Source organism: Diorhabda sublineata, chromosome X (assembly GCF_026230105.1).
Source record: "Diorhabda sublineata isolate icDioSubl1.1 chromosome X, icDioSubl1.1, whole genome shotgun sequence".
Lineage (NCBI taxonomy): Eukaryota > Metazoa > Arthropoda > Insecta > Coleoptera > Chrysomelidae > Diorhabda > Diorhabda sublineata.
In genome coordinates, this window is record NC_079485.1 from 28,324,323 (window position 1) to 28,341,961 (window position 17,639).

At 32.8% G+C, this 17,639-nt stretch overlaps 1 protein-coding gene across 1 annotated transcript in view; it reads right to left on the bottom strand.

The window, feature by feature from the left end:
- Positions 1-476: 476 nt before the first annotated feature.
- Positions 477-17,639, bottom strand: part of LOC130450767 (plastin-2) — a 34,761-nt gene continuing 17,598 nt past the window's right edge. The window contains exons 2-5 of the mRNA XM_056789389.1: positions 6,417-6,847; positions 5,581-6,257; positions 4,990-5,525; positions 477-2,371 (exon numbers count right to left, since the gene is read on the bottom strand). Of these exons, the coding sequence (XP_056645367.1) occupies positions 2,201-2,371; positions 4,990-5,525; positions 5,581-6,257; positions 6,417-6,847 (1,815 nt within the window). The 3' untranslated portion in view covers positions 477-2,200. The remainder of the gene's footprint in view (positions 2,372-4,989; positions 5,526-5,580; positions 6,258-6,416; positions 6,848-17,639) is intronic.

Consider the following 17,639-nt stretch of genomic DNA (forward strand, 5'->3'; position numbering starts at 1 on the left):
TGTTCGTTTCAATTTAATTACAAGTCGAATATCATTCCCAAATATGTGATTTTTGATTCATTGTCGAGAGGAATACCATTTAGTTTGAGTAGTGGTTTTTGGTCTACTTCTCTTCTAGAGAACATTAGTTTTTACAAACTTTTGTCTACAAATTTTAACAATTTTTTGACAATAAAGCATTTCTCTATGCATTTGGTTTTCACTGCAGATAAGCGAAAGCCCGACTCTGGACCATTTTTCAAGTATATTTACGTGTGATTGTAAAATTTATTTCATTGTTGTCAGATTCTTGCTTTTTATGTACATAACTAGATCATCTGCATGCATTCTGACTTTTATTGGTGTCTGTAAATTAATGGTGATATATTTGATAGCTATCAGGAATAGAATTTGACTTTCTAGCCTTTAGTTTTTCATATCTGGTGTAATTGTTGATCTTGGGGATGTAAACGCATGTTCATTACCTACTATTCAATAAATAGGTGGTGAGGGATGAATTAAAACACAGTTGACTACCTATTCCATTTATTAAAGCAAATGACCAGTTTACTGAAAATGTATAAACTTACAGAAAGTATAAATGCTTATATAATACTATGTTTCATTGGAACTACACTTAGAGTGTTCACTTAGGTGTAAATGGCACTTAGTTTGGTATCGCGCAGAGCCAGAAATGCAAAACATGGAATTAATCGAAGATTACTCAACTGAAACAGTACTAAATAGATGTAAATGTGAAATTAATGGAATGATTTCGATACACTACTAGAGAATTCGTACAAAAGGAAAATATTAACCAAAATACCTATTGCACAAAACCCTCAGAAAGAAAAAATAATTTAGTATTTTATACTAAACTGGTTAAATTATATTTTTATATATAAAAAATTTCGATCTAATTTTAACAAAATGATTTTGATAACACAACCGGGCGGGAAATTTAAAATTGGAATGTACGCGTTGCTCCAGTCAAGGTTTCAAAGACATTCTTAAAAAATATATATAAATGTAAAGAAGTGTATATAAATCTATTATAGAAATAAATAAATTTGATAATATAAAGCCTTAGGACCTCGACTCTAATTTGAGTAAAAGAACATAATTGTATATTAGTAAAATAAAATTAAATAAACACGATTTGAGTATAGCGTTTCACCTTCTGCTTGGAACAGGAATGTTAATAAACATTATTAACAACACAAATGAAAGAAGGTGCATTGAAAGCAATGACCCTCGATATGGTAATTCATATTTGAGCACAAACTGACTTAAAATAGGAAGTTACAACTTCATTTTTGTTGTATGTGTAAGTATACCAGTTTTAAAAAAAATGTTACATCAACATTACACCTCTACAAACTCTAGAAGAAGTTTTGATTCTTATTTAGGACAACATGTAAGACTCACTATATATTTTTATATAAAGAAGCCATAATAAAATTCAAAATTTTGCTGTACCCTAATAGTTATATAAAGTAGTATACACAAGTGTCAAAAAAGTGGAGTAACTGTCACGAAATACGTTATATACACTCTAACGACCGGTTTCATAATACCACCCCAACTGGCACTTAAACTAAAGATTTCTTTAGATTAAAGGACCCTTTAACTTGTTAAATTAAAGTGGTCCCATGTAGATTTGAAACAGTCTCTCAAGTAAAAGCTCTTTTAAAACCTTGAAAGTAGGTTGACAATATTCTGTCCTTTTCCAATATGAAAAGAAAAAGAAACAAAATTAAAAGGAGAAGTGAGTGTTTTGTATTTGCCAATTTTTCAGTACAATTATTCCATTCAATAATTATTTTTATCATTTTTAATCGTACCTAATTATTAAAGGTTTAAATGATTGATACACCATTTTTATTTTTTCGACGTTCCTTGTTATAATAAATTTATTGTATAAAATTCCTTTAGATGTATTATGAAACCGGCCGTAACAGTGTATATGACAATTATCTTTGATCAGTAGTAAATACTAGTGTTAACCTGTATTATTCGCTTATTACATGGCGTTTCATGTAAAAATTATTTTTGAAAACTCCTGATTTGAGTCAATTGAATTTTTCGTAATAAATATAAATAAAGTAATAAAATTAGAAATATACAAAATTGTGTGAAAAAATAGAATGGTAACCTTTGTTTTCTATATAAAATACCGAGCAGAAGATGAAGTCTGAAATAAATGTAAATTTTTAAGTATTTACTGCCTGGCACTATCCATATTGGGTATATAATCGAGAGCCATAAGGCAAGCGAATACTGTCATCACCATCTTGGGTTTAACTTCTGTAATGTCTTCTGGAAGAGCATAGACTCTAGCTCCTGCTTTACGCGACATGGAAATTGCATATTTTGCATTAGCCAGTTTTTCCTGTAAAAAAATATTTTTATTTAAAAAATCATACACAAAAATAAAATAATATTGAGATTTGGGGATTAACCAAGAAAAGTGTTCAATTTCACTTACAAATGAAATGTGGCATCAATACGAAGAAACGGAAAGTAATCATATTTTAGGCCCGTTTCAGAAAAGACCGGTGATCAGTGCTGAGTATCAAAGAAGTATGTATACGCATCGCGTTGTTGTCGTTTTGTTTGTAAAAAAAAAATTATAGAAAAACAAAAAAAAATAAACGAAAATCCAGAAGGATATAGGTCAATCCTTTATGCATTACGGTCAACTCCATGAATAAGCTTGCATCGGCAATTTTTGGTGGAATTTTCATATTCAAACAACTAGACAAGTGTTGACGTCACACACCGCCATTGTAAAGGCAGGTCAGGGATCCAAACAAAGTTTTAACTGCGTTGACAATCTTATATATATTTAGTGTTTGTGGAAAAATATCTTCTGCTACAAAACACAACAATAAACTAAACAATTTTTAAATTTTTTTAAGAATTCACCCTACCCCACAAACTTTGGATCTATAATCTATAACAATATGACGTCACGCTCCGGTTGTCTATTGACGATAGAGATGAAAAAACTGATGAGATTGTCGACTGGGGTCTTAAATAATATCAGAATATTCAGAAACAGAATTAGATAAAAATGATTGTGGATAATTTGAACTAGTGTTAAGAAAAGTTACTGATGCAGCTTCTTGGTGTTGTGTCTCATCAAGATTTACGAAATCATGAAGCATTATTTCAGTCGCTTCATCTCAACTACATGGTTTTTGATTTTTTCCCGGAAAGTAGAAAAACCGTAAACCCCGGTAAGCTATCAAATACGCTGTTCATGATAATTGATAATACAGTCATCTAAGGGGAATGACTAACCTTTGAAGTTCGGAAAACTATAGATAAATGAAACAACCCACTGGTCTATCAGGGTAGAAAGGATAATATCATATGGCAAAGATTCCATTAACTCAATCAGTTTCCGAACAACGATTATCATGATCCCGGTTAGTTTTCAAGCATTCGAGTCAACCCTATCATAGTTTCCGAAAAATCTTTGTGTAACACACAAGTATAGCTACAAGGAGTCCAAAAATATTGTTGAAAAAATGGCTTCAATTTGAGGGAGCAGATTTTTTATCCCAAGAGCCCGCTATTTTTCCAGGAGTACTCTTTTAAATAATTAATCAATACGAAGTAGTTGTGTTGTCAAACTGGTTTTTCTAATGCGCGCGGCATTATTTTCTATATAAAATTGAAAATTAGAAATGAACAATAGTTGGAAACAGTTGACATATCCTGAACACTTGCTAAACCAGTCACAGGAAAGAGAACTATAATCTGGGTATGTTATTGATGTACATCAATATTGTTCGGACATCTTGTATCTATCCTTCGTGGTGGAATGGTGCTTTTACAATGGCGTCTCCAATATGTCATGTCAAATGTCACTGTTTGTTTCGGCGCTTCAAAGTGTATTCATTTACTAAATAAATATTTTGAGTACTCTACAAAACCCAGTTAATTATAGAAGTGAATGATTCAGGTACAGAATCATAAGGTTTTCTCAAATACTCGAATTCAAACCAGTGCTTTTTTGCACGAAGTGAAACTGAAATACTACAAAATATCTTCCAATTGAATTTTTAAGTTTATAAGAAATTATTCATTTGCATGATACTAAATTTTGACACACTTCAAGAATTCATCAACTGCTGAGAATTAAATGAACGTTTCAGATTATGACACTATTCTGATGATTATAGTCAACTAAGTATTTTTTTGAATTCACATTATGCCATTTGATGTTTTGACAGTTCGTTTTTGTATGAACTGATGTATGGGAGCTCGCATTGTCGTAGTGGGGAATGATTCGTCTTCTGCGATTGGTCATTCAGAATTGACCGTTGCTCTAATGAAACGGTAGAGGCATGTCCAGTTATTATTTGGCTCGTCTTGGTCTTATAGACGTCTTTTGAAGCACGACACGAGTGATTTGACAAATTATGCGGTATCCAAAGCGGACAAATCTTTTTCACAGCCAAATATTCATACAATATTGAATGTACAGTTTACGCACAGCATCGATGTTTCTTGGCACAACAGCCAATTTTGGACGACCTTCACGAAATTCATCGTGGCTTGAGATAGTGTTTCATCACTAAAAGTTAATCGGCACATCGACGTCGAAAGAGGAATGTTTCAAGTATATGTAAACAATTCAAATAGCACTCGAATGACAACACTTTCTAAGTACGTTCACCATTAAAATGTCAGATTTGACATATTCACATCAGTGTTGCTATATCTCAAAACTCAAGTAGCAACCCTCGTATTTGGATTTTACTTTGAAAGTGTGATAAATAATTCATCATATTATAGAGAGAACTAGTGATTATTTTTTACCAAAATTAGTCGAAAATTGGTGATTAAAAGTGAAACATGATTGATTTGATATAATTAATAAATTACCATAGAAAAAGTGAATGAATAGAACAAAAAAAAAACAAATTGAATGTTCAAATCGAAATAATAATAGATTGTGTCACATTATGTATTATCTATAGAGAATGAATATAATACCTCTTCAGTTGATCCTTGTTTAACAAGATCGTAATTAATAGCACCAGGTTTAATAGCATCAATAAGGTCGATAACAACTTTTCCATCAGATATGGAAGGGTCTTGAAAACTACGGATGGAAGACTTTTTACCGCCATTAGCGAGTTTACTGTTAACCCAACTGACAATTTCTTTTTCGACAATCGGACTACCAGAATCTGCTAGTTGTGCAAGAATTGACAAAGTGTAAGCTCTCATTAATTGCCAGATAAGTGCGAGGGTTAAAGTAACGTTGCCTTCATTGATATCTTGTCCACCGATTCCAACCAGAGAGAATTTTATTTCTTTGCCGAGTTCAACAGCGTAATTGCAGTTTTCTAATTTTTCCATGAATTTTTTTCTTTCGTTGGTAAATTTACGGTGAACTCTGTTCCATTTCACAGTTCCTGGTTTAATTATATCATAAAGTTGGAAAACAACTAAACCGTCAGCGAGATCAGAGTAGAGCCAATTAACATGAGGCGAGACTCCCATGGAGTTAATCCAGTTTCTGTAAGCTGAAAACAAACACGTTAAATAATTATAAAATTATTAGATTTATTGTATACTCACTTCTCTCCTCTCTGGTTTCTTCAATAGTTTCAAACTCATCTGTACCATTTTGATGGAGAGCTGGATGGTTATTGAATAAATTAGCTACAAAGGCCAAATTTAACTTGTAGACTCCATTGACGACATCCTGTGGAGTAACAAAAGCTCTGCATTTCAATTTAGCAGCTTGCTGCAACATAATTTCAGCTCTACTAATCAAATCTTTTTCATAGAGAGCTTCAGTAGTAACATCAGCGTCTACAGGTGCGATCTGTTTAAGAAGGTGAGTGTAGACTTCAGAATCGACAATGTCGCTTTGGAAATTGGTAACACGTCGATGAGTTCCAGCTCTTTCTAGATGGTAGTTCACCCATCGAAGTAAGATTGCTTCTGGTGACAGCTTCATCAGATCATCTATTTTTTCATCTTCTGATAGAAGAGTTGTCAAACCGGGGCAGTGCTCTAAAGTGATTTGGTTGAATAAACCTATTCTGATTATTTGCCAAAGAAGACCAAGAACTAAGTGAGGCGTTCCTTTTGATAAATTGTGCGCATCTATGTTGATAACATTACAACCAATCGCGGAAGCAGAAGATAAGGCGAGTGTAAGGTTTTCTAGTTTCCTGTATAGTGTTAATTTTTCTTTATTTATTGCTCTTTCGTCAATGGTATCTGGGCATGAATGATTGATTACTTTACTAAAAAAAAAAATTAAGTTTCATATATAATATACCGGTAAACATTTAATGAATAATATTTTAGTTCCGTGGCTCAACTTACAACTTGCAAATAACTCAAAATAAAAGAAAAATGGTGTATAATGAATCTAACATGATAACGGATAAGATGCAACTTACCACAATAAAATTCCATCTTTTACTTTCTCATACAGATATTTTCCTTCGGAGTCAATTGGCAATAGTTTTTTCAAATCGGGATCATGTTGCAAATTAGAATTAATCCAATCAGAAAACGCCAGTTGTTCTTCAACTCTAACAGAATGTGTTGTGCCTTCATTTGAAGCCTCAGATGTCCCACCAAGATGTTGTAAGTTTTCACGTTTAGAAACAGCAGTACGGAATGTATTAGCTACTTCATTAGCCTTTAGATCACAGATAAGTTTTTCGAATTCTTCGAATGTCAATCTACCGTTTATTTTTGATTTGTTGGAATTTTTGTATTCTTCTTCAATAAGGCGAGATTGGTAACCAGCGATTTTAAGACCACACATTTCCAATGCTTCTCTGAGCTCCTTCAAATCTATGTGTCCATCTCCATTTTTATCGATCTACAAAAGATAAAAATATATTGAAAACGTTCACGAGAAACAACGCCGAGTAAAACATTGATACTAGGAAAAAAACTAACAGATTTTCCTGTAACCACATTTATTGGAAGTGATGGCAACATCGGATTCACAGAGACCCGCAAATATTTGATAGAAATTATTTAATTTATGGTAGATGTGAAGATTGATGGGTTCCAAACGCAATTTTCTGTCTAGGAAAAACAGGAGATTCTTCGTCAAAAACTAATTACTTTAAAATATATTTACAAATAACGCAACTCACATGAATAATTCAAGGTAGGTATCTATCTATCTACTAAGTCTATTTTTATGTATGATAACTGAGTTAATACAAGTTTTTATTGTTCGTTCACTGTATAGAACGATAGAAAGGTTTGGAGTAGTCAAAAGCCCTATGTATTAAAGATTATATACCGGTATCATAAGATTTTGATCTATAGGTTCCAATAAAATTTTGTTTTTAATAGAAGAATAACCTCTCAACAAATTTCGTTGAAAATACGGTTGTAGGTTTTTCCATTTAGTCAGGAGGTCAAAGGTACAGTTTAAAATCTGTTGTGTATTCTAGTGTGATTGAGGGAAATTTGGCCGTGTAAATGCCGAAAAATTGATCCCTTAACAAATAAAACATTAATATCTAATTGTTTTGAATCATTCACAAACATTTACGTGAAAGTGGTGATGACATACTAGAATTAGTTAGTAGTACGCTTGGTGTTGAGAAATCTACGATTTACATATTACATTACTCAATTAGTTGTGTGATTGACACACAGATGGCGCTGCCATTGTCAAATCCGTATGACGTATCAACATTCAGAAGATTATGTGTAAAATTTAATTAATTTCGATAGAAAAAATGACAGAGAGGCTACTTTTGTTATTTTCAAAACAATGGATTTAAAACAATTCCTTGTGTTAATTTATCATTGCTTATTGATGACAAAAAATACTGTACAACCTCAGCAATGGCTTCAAAAGTGCTATCCGGATTCTGCTCCATCGAAAATAACCATTTGTTATTGGTTTGCTGAATTTAAACGTGGTCGTACAGACATCGATGATGGTGAACGTTTTGGTCGTCCAATTGAGGTGGTTACTTCAGAAAACATCAAAAAATTCCCAAAATTGGTAATATCTAATCGTAAATTGAAATTGCATAACATAACTGAGACCGTAAAGATATCAGAAGGCAGTGTGTTTACAATTCTGCATGAACATTTGACCACGAGACCCAAGCTTTTTCAAAGTAGGTGCTGCGTTTACTCACAGTCGATCAAAAACACCAACGTATTGATTCAGAGCAGTGTTTGAGCATGTTTACACGTAATAAATGAGATTATTTGCGTTGATATGTGACAATGGATGAAAAATGGATCCATCCCTTCACTCAAAACGATCGTCATTTGAGTGGAATGCAGCTATTGAACCACATCCAAAGCGTCCAAAGGTACAACAGTCATTTGGGAACGTTATGGCTTCAGTATTTCGGGATGCGCATGTAATATTGTTCATCGAATATCTCCAAAAGGGAAAGACAATCAATAGCGAATACTACATAGAGTTGTTGGATCGTTTCAATGTAAAAATCAATGAAAAACGGCCTCATATATCGAATAAAAAACCACTGTTTCACCAAGACAATGCACCGATTCACAAGTCGATGGCAACGATGGCTAAATTGAACGATTCACACTTCGAATTGCTTCCTTTATCATTCCAATATCATTTAAAGAAACCAAACTTTTCTAAGCCGGTACCACACGGTGTTTTGTATGAAAAACAAAAGTTGCTAGTGTCATCTAGTTTAATCTGTTGTATGCTGTTACTTTTTGGCATGTTTTCATTTCTTTAGAAGGTTACAGCCTTCGATCAATGTTCAGCCAAAGTTGGAAAGTGAATAATGACGCAAAAGTTGGACGCATCGTGGAGTTGCAACACTGCATCCAGCCTTCCTTCCAATGTTCAGCCGTACGTTGAACGCATAGTACTGGCTTCATTCATTTTCATAATTAGGTAAATTCTGTCAAATAAGTTGATATTCTATATTTACATTTAATGAAAAAAAAAATATTAACTTCCAACTTGTAATCTAGTCTATAAAAATATTTTATTTCGTGTTATTTATTCAAAGCGAAAGCAAAGTTCGGACCTGTTCGGTTATGGTTTAATTTTATATCTTTCAAGAGATTTCTTAACAAAGGACATACTACACTAAATATATGGAGAGGTTCCACCAAATTTACGATCTTGTTTGAATCTAATGTAAAGACCCAGAAGGAGTTTAATTATGGAAAAAAATAAGTAATTAATGATTTCTCTAAATACTTGATTATTGTTTTATTGATATTTCAGTTAACTTGGGCTCTTCTTATGAAATTAAATGATTTATGAATGACAGATTGAATTTAAATATTTTACTTACTTTAAATAACAATCAAATAATTACGGAAAATACAGTGATACGTATTCATGGAATTACAATGATTATTATTATAATCATTCAATCGAAACAACTACTTTAAATAAATTTAATATACAATCAAAATTCGTTCGTTTCTCTGTAATATTAAAAAATCCAAACTCCAAGTATATGTATTAGTACGGTCAAATTAGACCAAAAAATAAGAGTGAAGCTACATATATTTCCACCAAGCTGAAAATCAGTAAAGTTGTTTAGATATAATTAAAATTTGAAAGTCCCAATCATTCTCGTGCATGGAAAAAACTTTTTCGCGATTTTTAGCAAAACTGTAAGTTTTATCATAAAAATATCTCAGACAAAAATTGTAGATCATAAAATTATCTACAAAAAACGTATGAATCCTTTTTTCCCTACTAGCCACCGTTTCTGAGATATAACGATTCAAAAAGTTGGAAAAGTTCTAATCGTCATAATATGCAGAGTATGCCACGTATACACATCTCTAATATATGTAATTTTTCTATTGGCCATTGTAACTTACTTAAAATATAAAATATACATAAGAATATCAGGTAAAATGAAACCTGTCATTGTAACATAGTAATACACGCAATAACTGGCTGTGACACGAAATCTGCATTTTACACGAGGGGTAAAATATCAGTTTTCAAAATGTTTGAAAAATATGATTTAGTTCAATGTGCTGAAGTTTTTAAAAACAATAATTTAACTCAATTTAACAAGAAGTTATTACCAACGTTATTGGCCTTCTTCTTTCTATGTACGGAGCTCCTAAAAAAACTACCTAGTTAGATAAGTATCGATATGCATGTTAAAAATGCTAAAAGTGAAAAACAAGTTCAATTGGCTTGACTTCCTTCAAACTCAGTTGCTGCTCATCAACATCTTTTTCGAGTATATTACCAAGTTCAAGTGTGGTTTGGTTAATCAGCTAGAATCTACAGACTGGGTTTGGAAATTAGTCAACAATACATTAGAACCCGTTCAAACAATCTGCGCCGGAAAAACTGCTGAATACAATTCTTTGTAACTGCAAAAATGGATGCAAAAAAGTCGGACTGTTTTGTTCTCTGGCATGTACACCTATTCAAGGCCGGTCGTGGTGTAATATTAAATCACCAACAGTGAAGGATCCGTTTGATTCCAACCAGGCAACATGCAATACATCGCTATTGACCCAAATTACATGCAGTCAGAATGAAGAAGAACAAGAATTTGAAAATTACGACTTGGACGATTAAATATCACAACATTTTTTAATTTAAATTGCTTTTATCTATTCAATCTCTGCTAATTTCCATTATTTTGTAATAGTTTCAAATTAAACTTAATTAAAACAGAACTGTGAAATAAACCTGGGGAAACCTCGTTAAAAAAATGCGCGTACACTACCTCATAGATGGCGTAGAAACGTTTGCATATTGTGACGATTACAACTTTTTGAATCGTCACTATATCTCAGAAACGGTGGCTCGTAGAGAAAAAAGTATCAATAAGTTTTTAGATAGATAATTTTATGATCTACAATTTTTGTCTAAGGTATTTTTATGATAAAACTTACAGTTTTGCTGAAAATCGCGAAAAACTCATTTTTCTGACATTTAAAGCTTTTTCAATACACGGCAATGATGGGAATTTCCAAATTCTATTTTTAATTATATTTTAAGCAACTTTACTGATTTTCAGCTTTGTGGGAAATTTATGTAACTTCGAATGTCTAAATTGACCGGACTATTATTATTTCTAAGTATATTTCAATTTGAATATCTAAATAAGATCATTCAATTAAAAATATGCATCTCTACGTAATCTTTTTGTCAACATCTAGCAATCTCAATTTTTTTCACGTAGCTTCTTCAAGAGCCTCCATTACATTTTTCATATATGATTAAGTGTTCCTACCTATACGAGAAGGCTTGTTCTGATTGTGACATTCATGTCATTGCATCAAATGCAGTAACAGCTTTGACATTTGACATATGACACTAGAGGACTTTTCGGAAACTATGATCGAGTTAACCCGAATATGATCTGAACGTTCGGAAAGTAATCAGGATCACGATTACTGTTTTTCGGAAAGGGATTGAATTAATCGGGTCGCAGTTATTTGATATGATTTTTTCTATAGAAAAATCGTATATGGTTAGCTTAGTTTTAATTTGTACCGGAAAAATGCGATAAAATAATTTTTACCCCTCAATTCAACCTTCAACTTTGCCGACAAAAAATAGTCGGACGGGGTCAGATCAAGGTTATATGTTAGGCGTTCAACCTCTGTGAGGGTAAATTCGTGTACAGCAGTCTTAGAAAGTAAAGCACTCTGCTTATTTTGCTGCGCTTTTTTCTATAATTTTTTGATGCAACTGATCCAGGATCTTTTTGCAATCTTCTGCAAATTCAAATGGACTCATTTTGGAGAAATTTAGCATGTTTTATTCATATATCTAAACATTTTTTTAATATCTCTGCTGCGATATCGCCGGTGTCACGACGTCGTATATGAAAAATTTTTGATATGCGTCACAACACCATGACATTCAACTATTCATACAGTGCATTGTTGTGGTTTTCACGTCATGGTATTAGATGCCATGACATAAGATGTCATTGTCTGAATAATCCTTAAATTTTTGACATTTTTATAGTATTAACAACAATTCTGGAAACAATGGTACACTTGTGATATTCAAGGACACAAAAAATGAATATTGACTCATGTTCGATATTTCACATAAAAATACTATAACATAATTATGCGTATATTCACGATAGCCAACACCTGCAATACTACGTGAATATTTACCATATTCCATTTGTCAATCATCACTTATCTGCGTAGAAAGTTTTTTGTTGTGAGTCAATTCTAATAGTTACAAATATTTTTTAAAATAACGGGTTATTATTATTACTTTTGCATTTTTTAGAAATTAGGTATGTTGAAGTGAAAGTTAAGATTATATTGGATTGGAAAAAAATTGTTATTTGCATTAATATATGAAAAATAAATGAAACCGCAATTATAAAAATGGATTCAGATTCTTACAAATCACATATATTCCAAAAAATAACTCAAAAAGTCTATTGAAACGAGAAAAATATTTTTAGAGACATAGAAAAAGGATTAGACTTTATTCTAATAAAAATAAAGTATAGTACTATGTCGAGGTATAAAAGAAAACAACATAAACGACGCAACAGTTAAGAAAATGTAATAGGAGACATTCGAAGTAGAAATACTATGGCAAGGGAAATTATAGTCCGGTCAATTTAGACATAAAAATAGTGGACAATTAACAAAAATTCCCGGAAAGCCAAATATTAGTAGAGAGTTGGGGTTTATCATTACAAATAAAGTTCCATAAAAATCCACATCGATCCTACAAAATTTATTTGGGGCAAAGGTCAAAATTTGTTATTTTCTGAAAGGGCTCAATAGAGAACAGAAATATATTCTTAAAAAAGTTTATCTGCTTATCCCAAATTCCAAAACTATATTCTATTTTTACATGCGATAATCGGCTGCCACACTTTGTCATCAATGTACAGAAGAGGCAAAACGTCAGTATTAGCATTATTCGAAAAAAAAAAAAAGATTTGACTGACTGCGCTAAAGTATTTACAGAAATTGATTCTACACCTCAAACAATGATTACGGAAGGAATTCCCTTTCTTCTTGAGGTTTATGGAGCTGAACTTTTGTAAAAAATACGCGAAACAAGTACAACTATCATGTCTTTCTCCAACATTTGCATCTGCTATTCAACATTTATATCGAATATACTATCAAGTTCAAACATGGCTAGGCAATCAACTGAACCCAGAAGACTGCAGTTGGAAATGCTCCAGAAAAACTCCTCAACACTATTTTTTGCAATTGCAAAAAAGGTTGTATTGCCAAATGTGGCTGTAAAAAGGCGTGTGTTCTTCACCGTGTACCAATTGCCAAGATCAATCTTGTTCAAATGTCCAGTTGAGTACAATGGAAGAAGATTCCTGTGATTTTAATGAAGAGATCAATGACTCAGTCACATTTGAACAATTTATGAACATCCAGCAAAAGGAAGAGGAAGTAGAAATCGAAGAAAACATGACTGTTGAAGTAGACGCACTCTAGAATGCAATACAATACATTTTGGTGTGAGAAAGTTGCAGATGAATTCCGCATTCCAGCTAACTTAAAGCACGTCAAACAACTAAATATTTGAGAGAGAAAACTTCGAATTCATGTCTCATTGTCCAAATACACCCGATTTATCATCTAACTTGTTCCCTAGTGTCAAACAAAAGATGCTCGGACACCTCAAGAAGTTATTGAAGAATTTCAATTTCAAGTGTGTGGAGATGCTTGTGTCGAATTGCTCTCTTTTGTATTCAGTCGAGTATTCTCAGGGTATGCTTGAAGTTCGAGCTCCAAATGTTCCTGGTCAACTTTGGTTCGCCTATAAGTCGAATTGCATTATTCTGTATAGTAGTAGTACAAGTAATAACTTTTTCTTGTTCTCGAGTGTCAAACAAAAGATGCTCGGACACCTCAGAAGTTATTGAAGAATTTCAAAACCATGTTTTCAGCTTTAAAGGGGGAAAACATTTTCCAGGCCTGATTTGAGCGTATGTAAAGATGTATAGCTGTAAAGGTCGAATATTTCGAAAAACACTTTTTGGGAAACTTTCTGATGTATGTATTCCATATAAATAAATCAAACCCGCCTTGTTTAATCATTCATATTAATATATCAGTTCAAGGTGAATGGATAATGTTGAATGTAATCTAGTCTTCATCGCATTTCAAAACTTCAGATTACAGGATACTTGGTTCTGATAGCAATTCAAATTTGACAAGTTCAAGTACTTGTCTAAATTGGTGTGGTGCATGTCCACGCAATACAGCAGGTTTTTTTTGATTTATTATGTACACTCATGTCCTAAAATAGTAACTCTGTTAATCAATTTCGGTATATTTTATATCAATTTATAAATCCAAGGCAAGATATTTAATTCAAACGTGTATAGTGAATTAAATGATAGCGTATATGTATATCGCTTAGAAACAATAATCCACCTTATTCTTATTTATTTATTTACTTATTTATTTAATTTATCATAATTTTGTAAGTCGAACTCTTCTAGTTTACTCAAACGTCAGTTTAAACTGGGGGTAATTTAACAAGAAACGGAGGATCCGAATCCAACTTTTTAAAATTTGTACAATATTAAGCGGCCCCTAGACAATCAATTTTATTGCACAATACTATGAATTGTGCAATATTTTTCACAGTTTAGGGATAATATTGAAGATTGCACAATGATTGAATAATAGTTTGAATGAGTTTAATTTTCATTGCACCATATCTTTCCATTGCATTGTGTAGGGTCAGTATTGCCCAATATTTTTTAGTCTGTTTCGTCTTAGCACTATAAAATGTTCCAGAGTATTTCCAGTCGCTAGATACCGTAATGTTATTCAAAAACTGTTAAAAAGGGGTATTGCCTCCCTCATCATTGTATTTTTCTCTCAATTAATGGTATGACCAATTCTAGTAGATTTTGAAGCTGTTTCAAGTTCAGTCGTACAAAATTTTTGAAGTCTGCTCCCTCAGATATCATTAAATCTATTAAAATATTTCTAGTGTATTTCTACCTTTTCTTGTACCAATCTTTCGACCACCGACGTGTTCGTTTACGTTTTCGTTTAGCCACAAGCAACACAACTAAAGCAGCAGCTAAATCTTGTTCGGACATGTTGCTTCACGCACAGTGCACACGGGGTCAACATTACTCTTCGACTAAACACAAAAACAATATTGTGCAATTTAATTGATGGTTTCGATTCTAAGCGCCTTTCAATCTTATTGTACAATGTTATTGTAGGGTCTAGGGGCCGCCTTATTAAGGGTTTTGAGAAAATTTTTGTAGAAAAGAAACTCATATCTGACGCAAATCACTAACCAGTTTGCAATGAGTAACAACCTTTGTATTTGAATTGGGAACTACAAACGGGACAACTGGTTGCCGACCAGTCGGCAACGCGTTGGCAACCGGTTTAAAGAAACTCAACCTATTGATTCGCTGGTAACTTGAATCACCCGTCTCTCAAAGGTTTCAACCATCGAAGGTTATTTTGTTTTTAATCTGATCACGAGTTATTCACTTCAACAGGTCGGTAATTCGTTCTAATAAAATTACTGTCTACATTTTATTTATTTATCTTGTTCCTTGGAACTATATTTTTTTATGTAAAAAGCAAGAGGGTGAAAAATTTTAAACTGTGTGTCGAATTGCTCTCTTTGGTATTGAGTCGAGCATCCTCAGGGGGTCGAGCTCCAAATGTTTCTGGTCAACTCTGGATCGTCCATAAGTCGAATTGCTTCCGTCCGTATTGAGTCGAGTATCCTCATGGTATGCTTGGGGGTCGAGCTCCAAATGTGCGAGCAATATTCCGAAGATGGACGAAAAGGATAGTTTGTACTTTTACAAGAGAAGTTTGGGCTGGATTGTTTGGTTCGACACTGAGGTCATTCATTTTTTTATAGTTAAACTAGAAAAATGGATGTCACCTGTCCCTTTTGTTTTTTTTTAATTTGTTGAGATATATACAGTGCTTTTCAGATAAAAGTATCCACCTTTAATAACTTTTGTAATACTGGTATTTAGAAAAAATCCAAAAACACGTCAATTTATGTTGGAAGGGGCAAGCATTATGGCTTATTTAAACTTACTGGAAAAGCCACCCCCTCACCCCTAGCAGCATGCCCTTTATTTTTTTAAATTACTTTTCATATTTTTTAGGTAAAATTTGGATACTCCTCTTTGAGCTGATTTCAAAAATGTATAATACTTGTAGGTTAAAGTGGTTAGTTTATGAGATAAACAATTTTTCTTTTAAGAACACAAATTTTACTTATTATTTACTTTCACCTTATTTGCCTGTACTAAAATGGGTTGTACAACAGTTCAAACTCTTTAATCTTTTTAACTGTGCTATTTATTATGAAGTTACAATAAGTGTTCAAAATGAGTACCATTCACTTCCATACAATGGTATAATCTATTTTGAAATGCCTCTCTGACATTGCTTAATACGGCTGGATTTAATTGTCGACATTCATTTTCTATCCTCTCTCGTAAATCATCCAGAGATTCTGGTTGGGTAGCATAAACTTTTGTTTTTAAATACCCCCATAAAAAGAAGTCTAGGGGTGTTAAATCCGGTGACCTAGGTGGCCACTCCATCATCTGCCCCCTTCTACCTATCCAACGAGCGGGGAATGTTTCGTTTAAAAATTGTCGGACAGGCATAGCATAGTGTGGGGGAGCTCCGTCTTGTTGAAATACCAGTAAATCTTCGGAAAGGTTATCATCATTTTCTATTATTGTTGTAATACGTGGGTCAACTCCTTCCCTGAGTAACTCAAGATATGATTCACCATTTAAATTTCCGTTGATGAAGAAAGGTCCGACAATGTGGTCACCTAGGATACCACACCAAACGTTTAACTTTTGGGGATGTTGTGTATGGAATTCACGCATAATATGTGGATCACTTTCAGCCCAATATCTACAATTATGCCTACTTACTAAGCCATTTAATGACCATGAGCATTCATCAGAAAAGCAAATATTGTTTAACAATTGTGGATTGTTATTGATAATTTGCGTCATTGATTCGCAAAACTCTAGACGACGATCAAAATCATCTTCATTCAACTCGTGCACCAACTTAACTTTGTATGGGTGGTACTTGAATTTATGTAGAACTCGGAAAACTGTAGAAGATGAAACACCGATCGCTCTACTTATTGTTGACAACGATTGAGGTTGTTGAGCCTCTAAGCTGACTTGCCCTAAAATTGCCACTTGGATTGCTTCGTTATTTACGAGTCCCTCTCGCTTATGCACTTTATTGCAAACAGACCCTGTTGTGGTAAATTTCTCCATCAGTTGAATTACATACTTATGAGTTGCATATCTTCCGTCATGTAATTCGTTAAATATTCTAGCAGCAGCTCTTGCACAATTATTATTTTGGTAGTATAAACCTACAATTTCAATACTTTCTTGCAAAGAGTAAACCATTTCAGAGAAACAAAATAAATAATGTATCAAATTACACTATCAATAGTGACTACAAATTCTAGTTGACAATGTCAAACTTTAATAAAAAGTAGAGTTTTTTGTTGTTTGGATTTTTTAAGTAGAATAAATAGCACAGTTAAAAAGATTAAAGAGTTTAAACTGTTGTACAACCCATTTTAGTACAGGCAAATAAGGTGAAAGTAAATAATAAGTAAAATTTGTGCTCTTAAAAGAAAAATTGTTTATCTCATA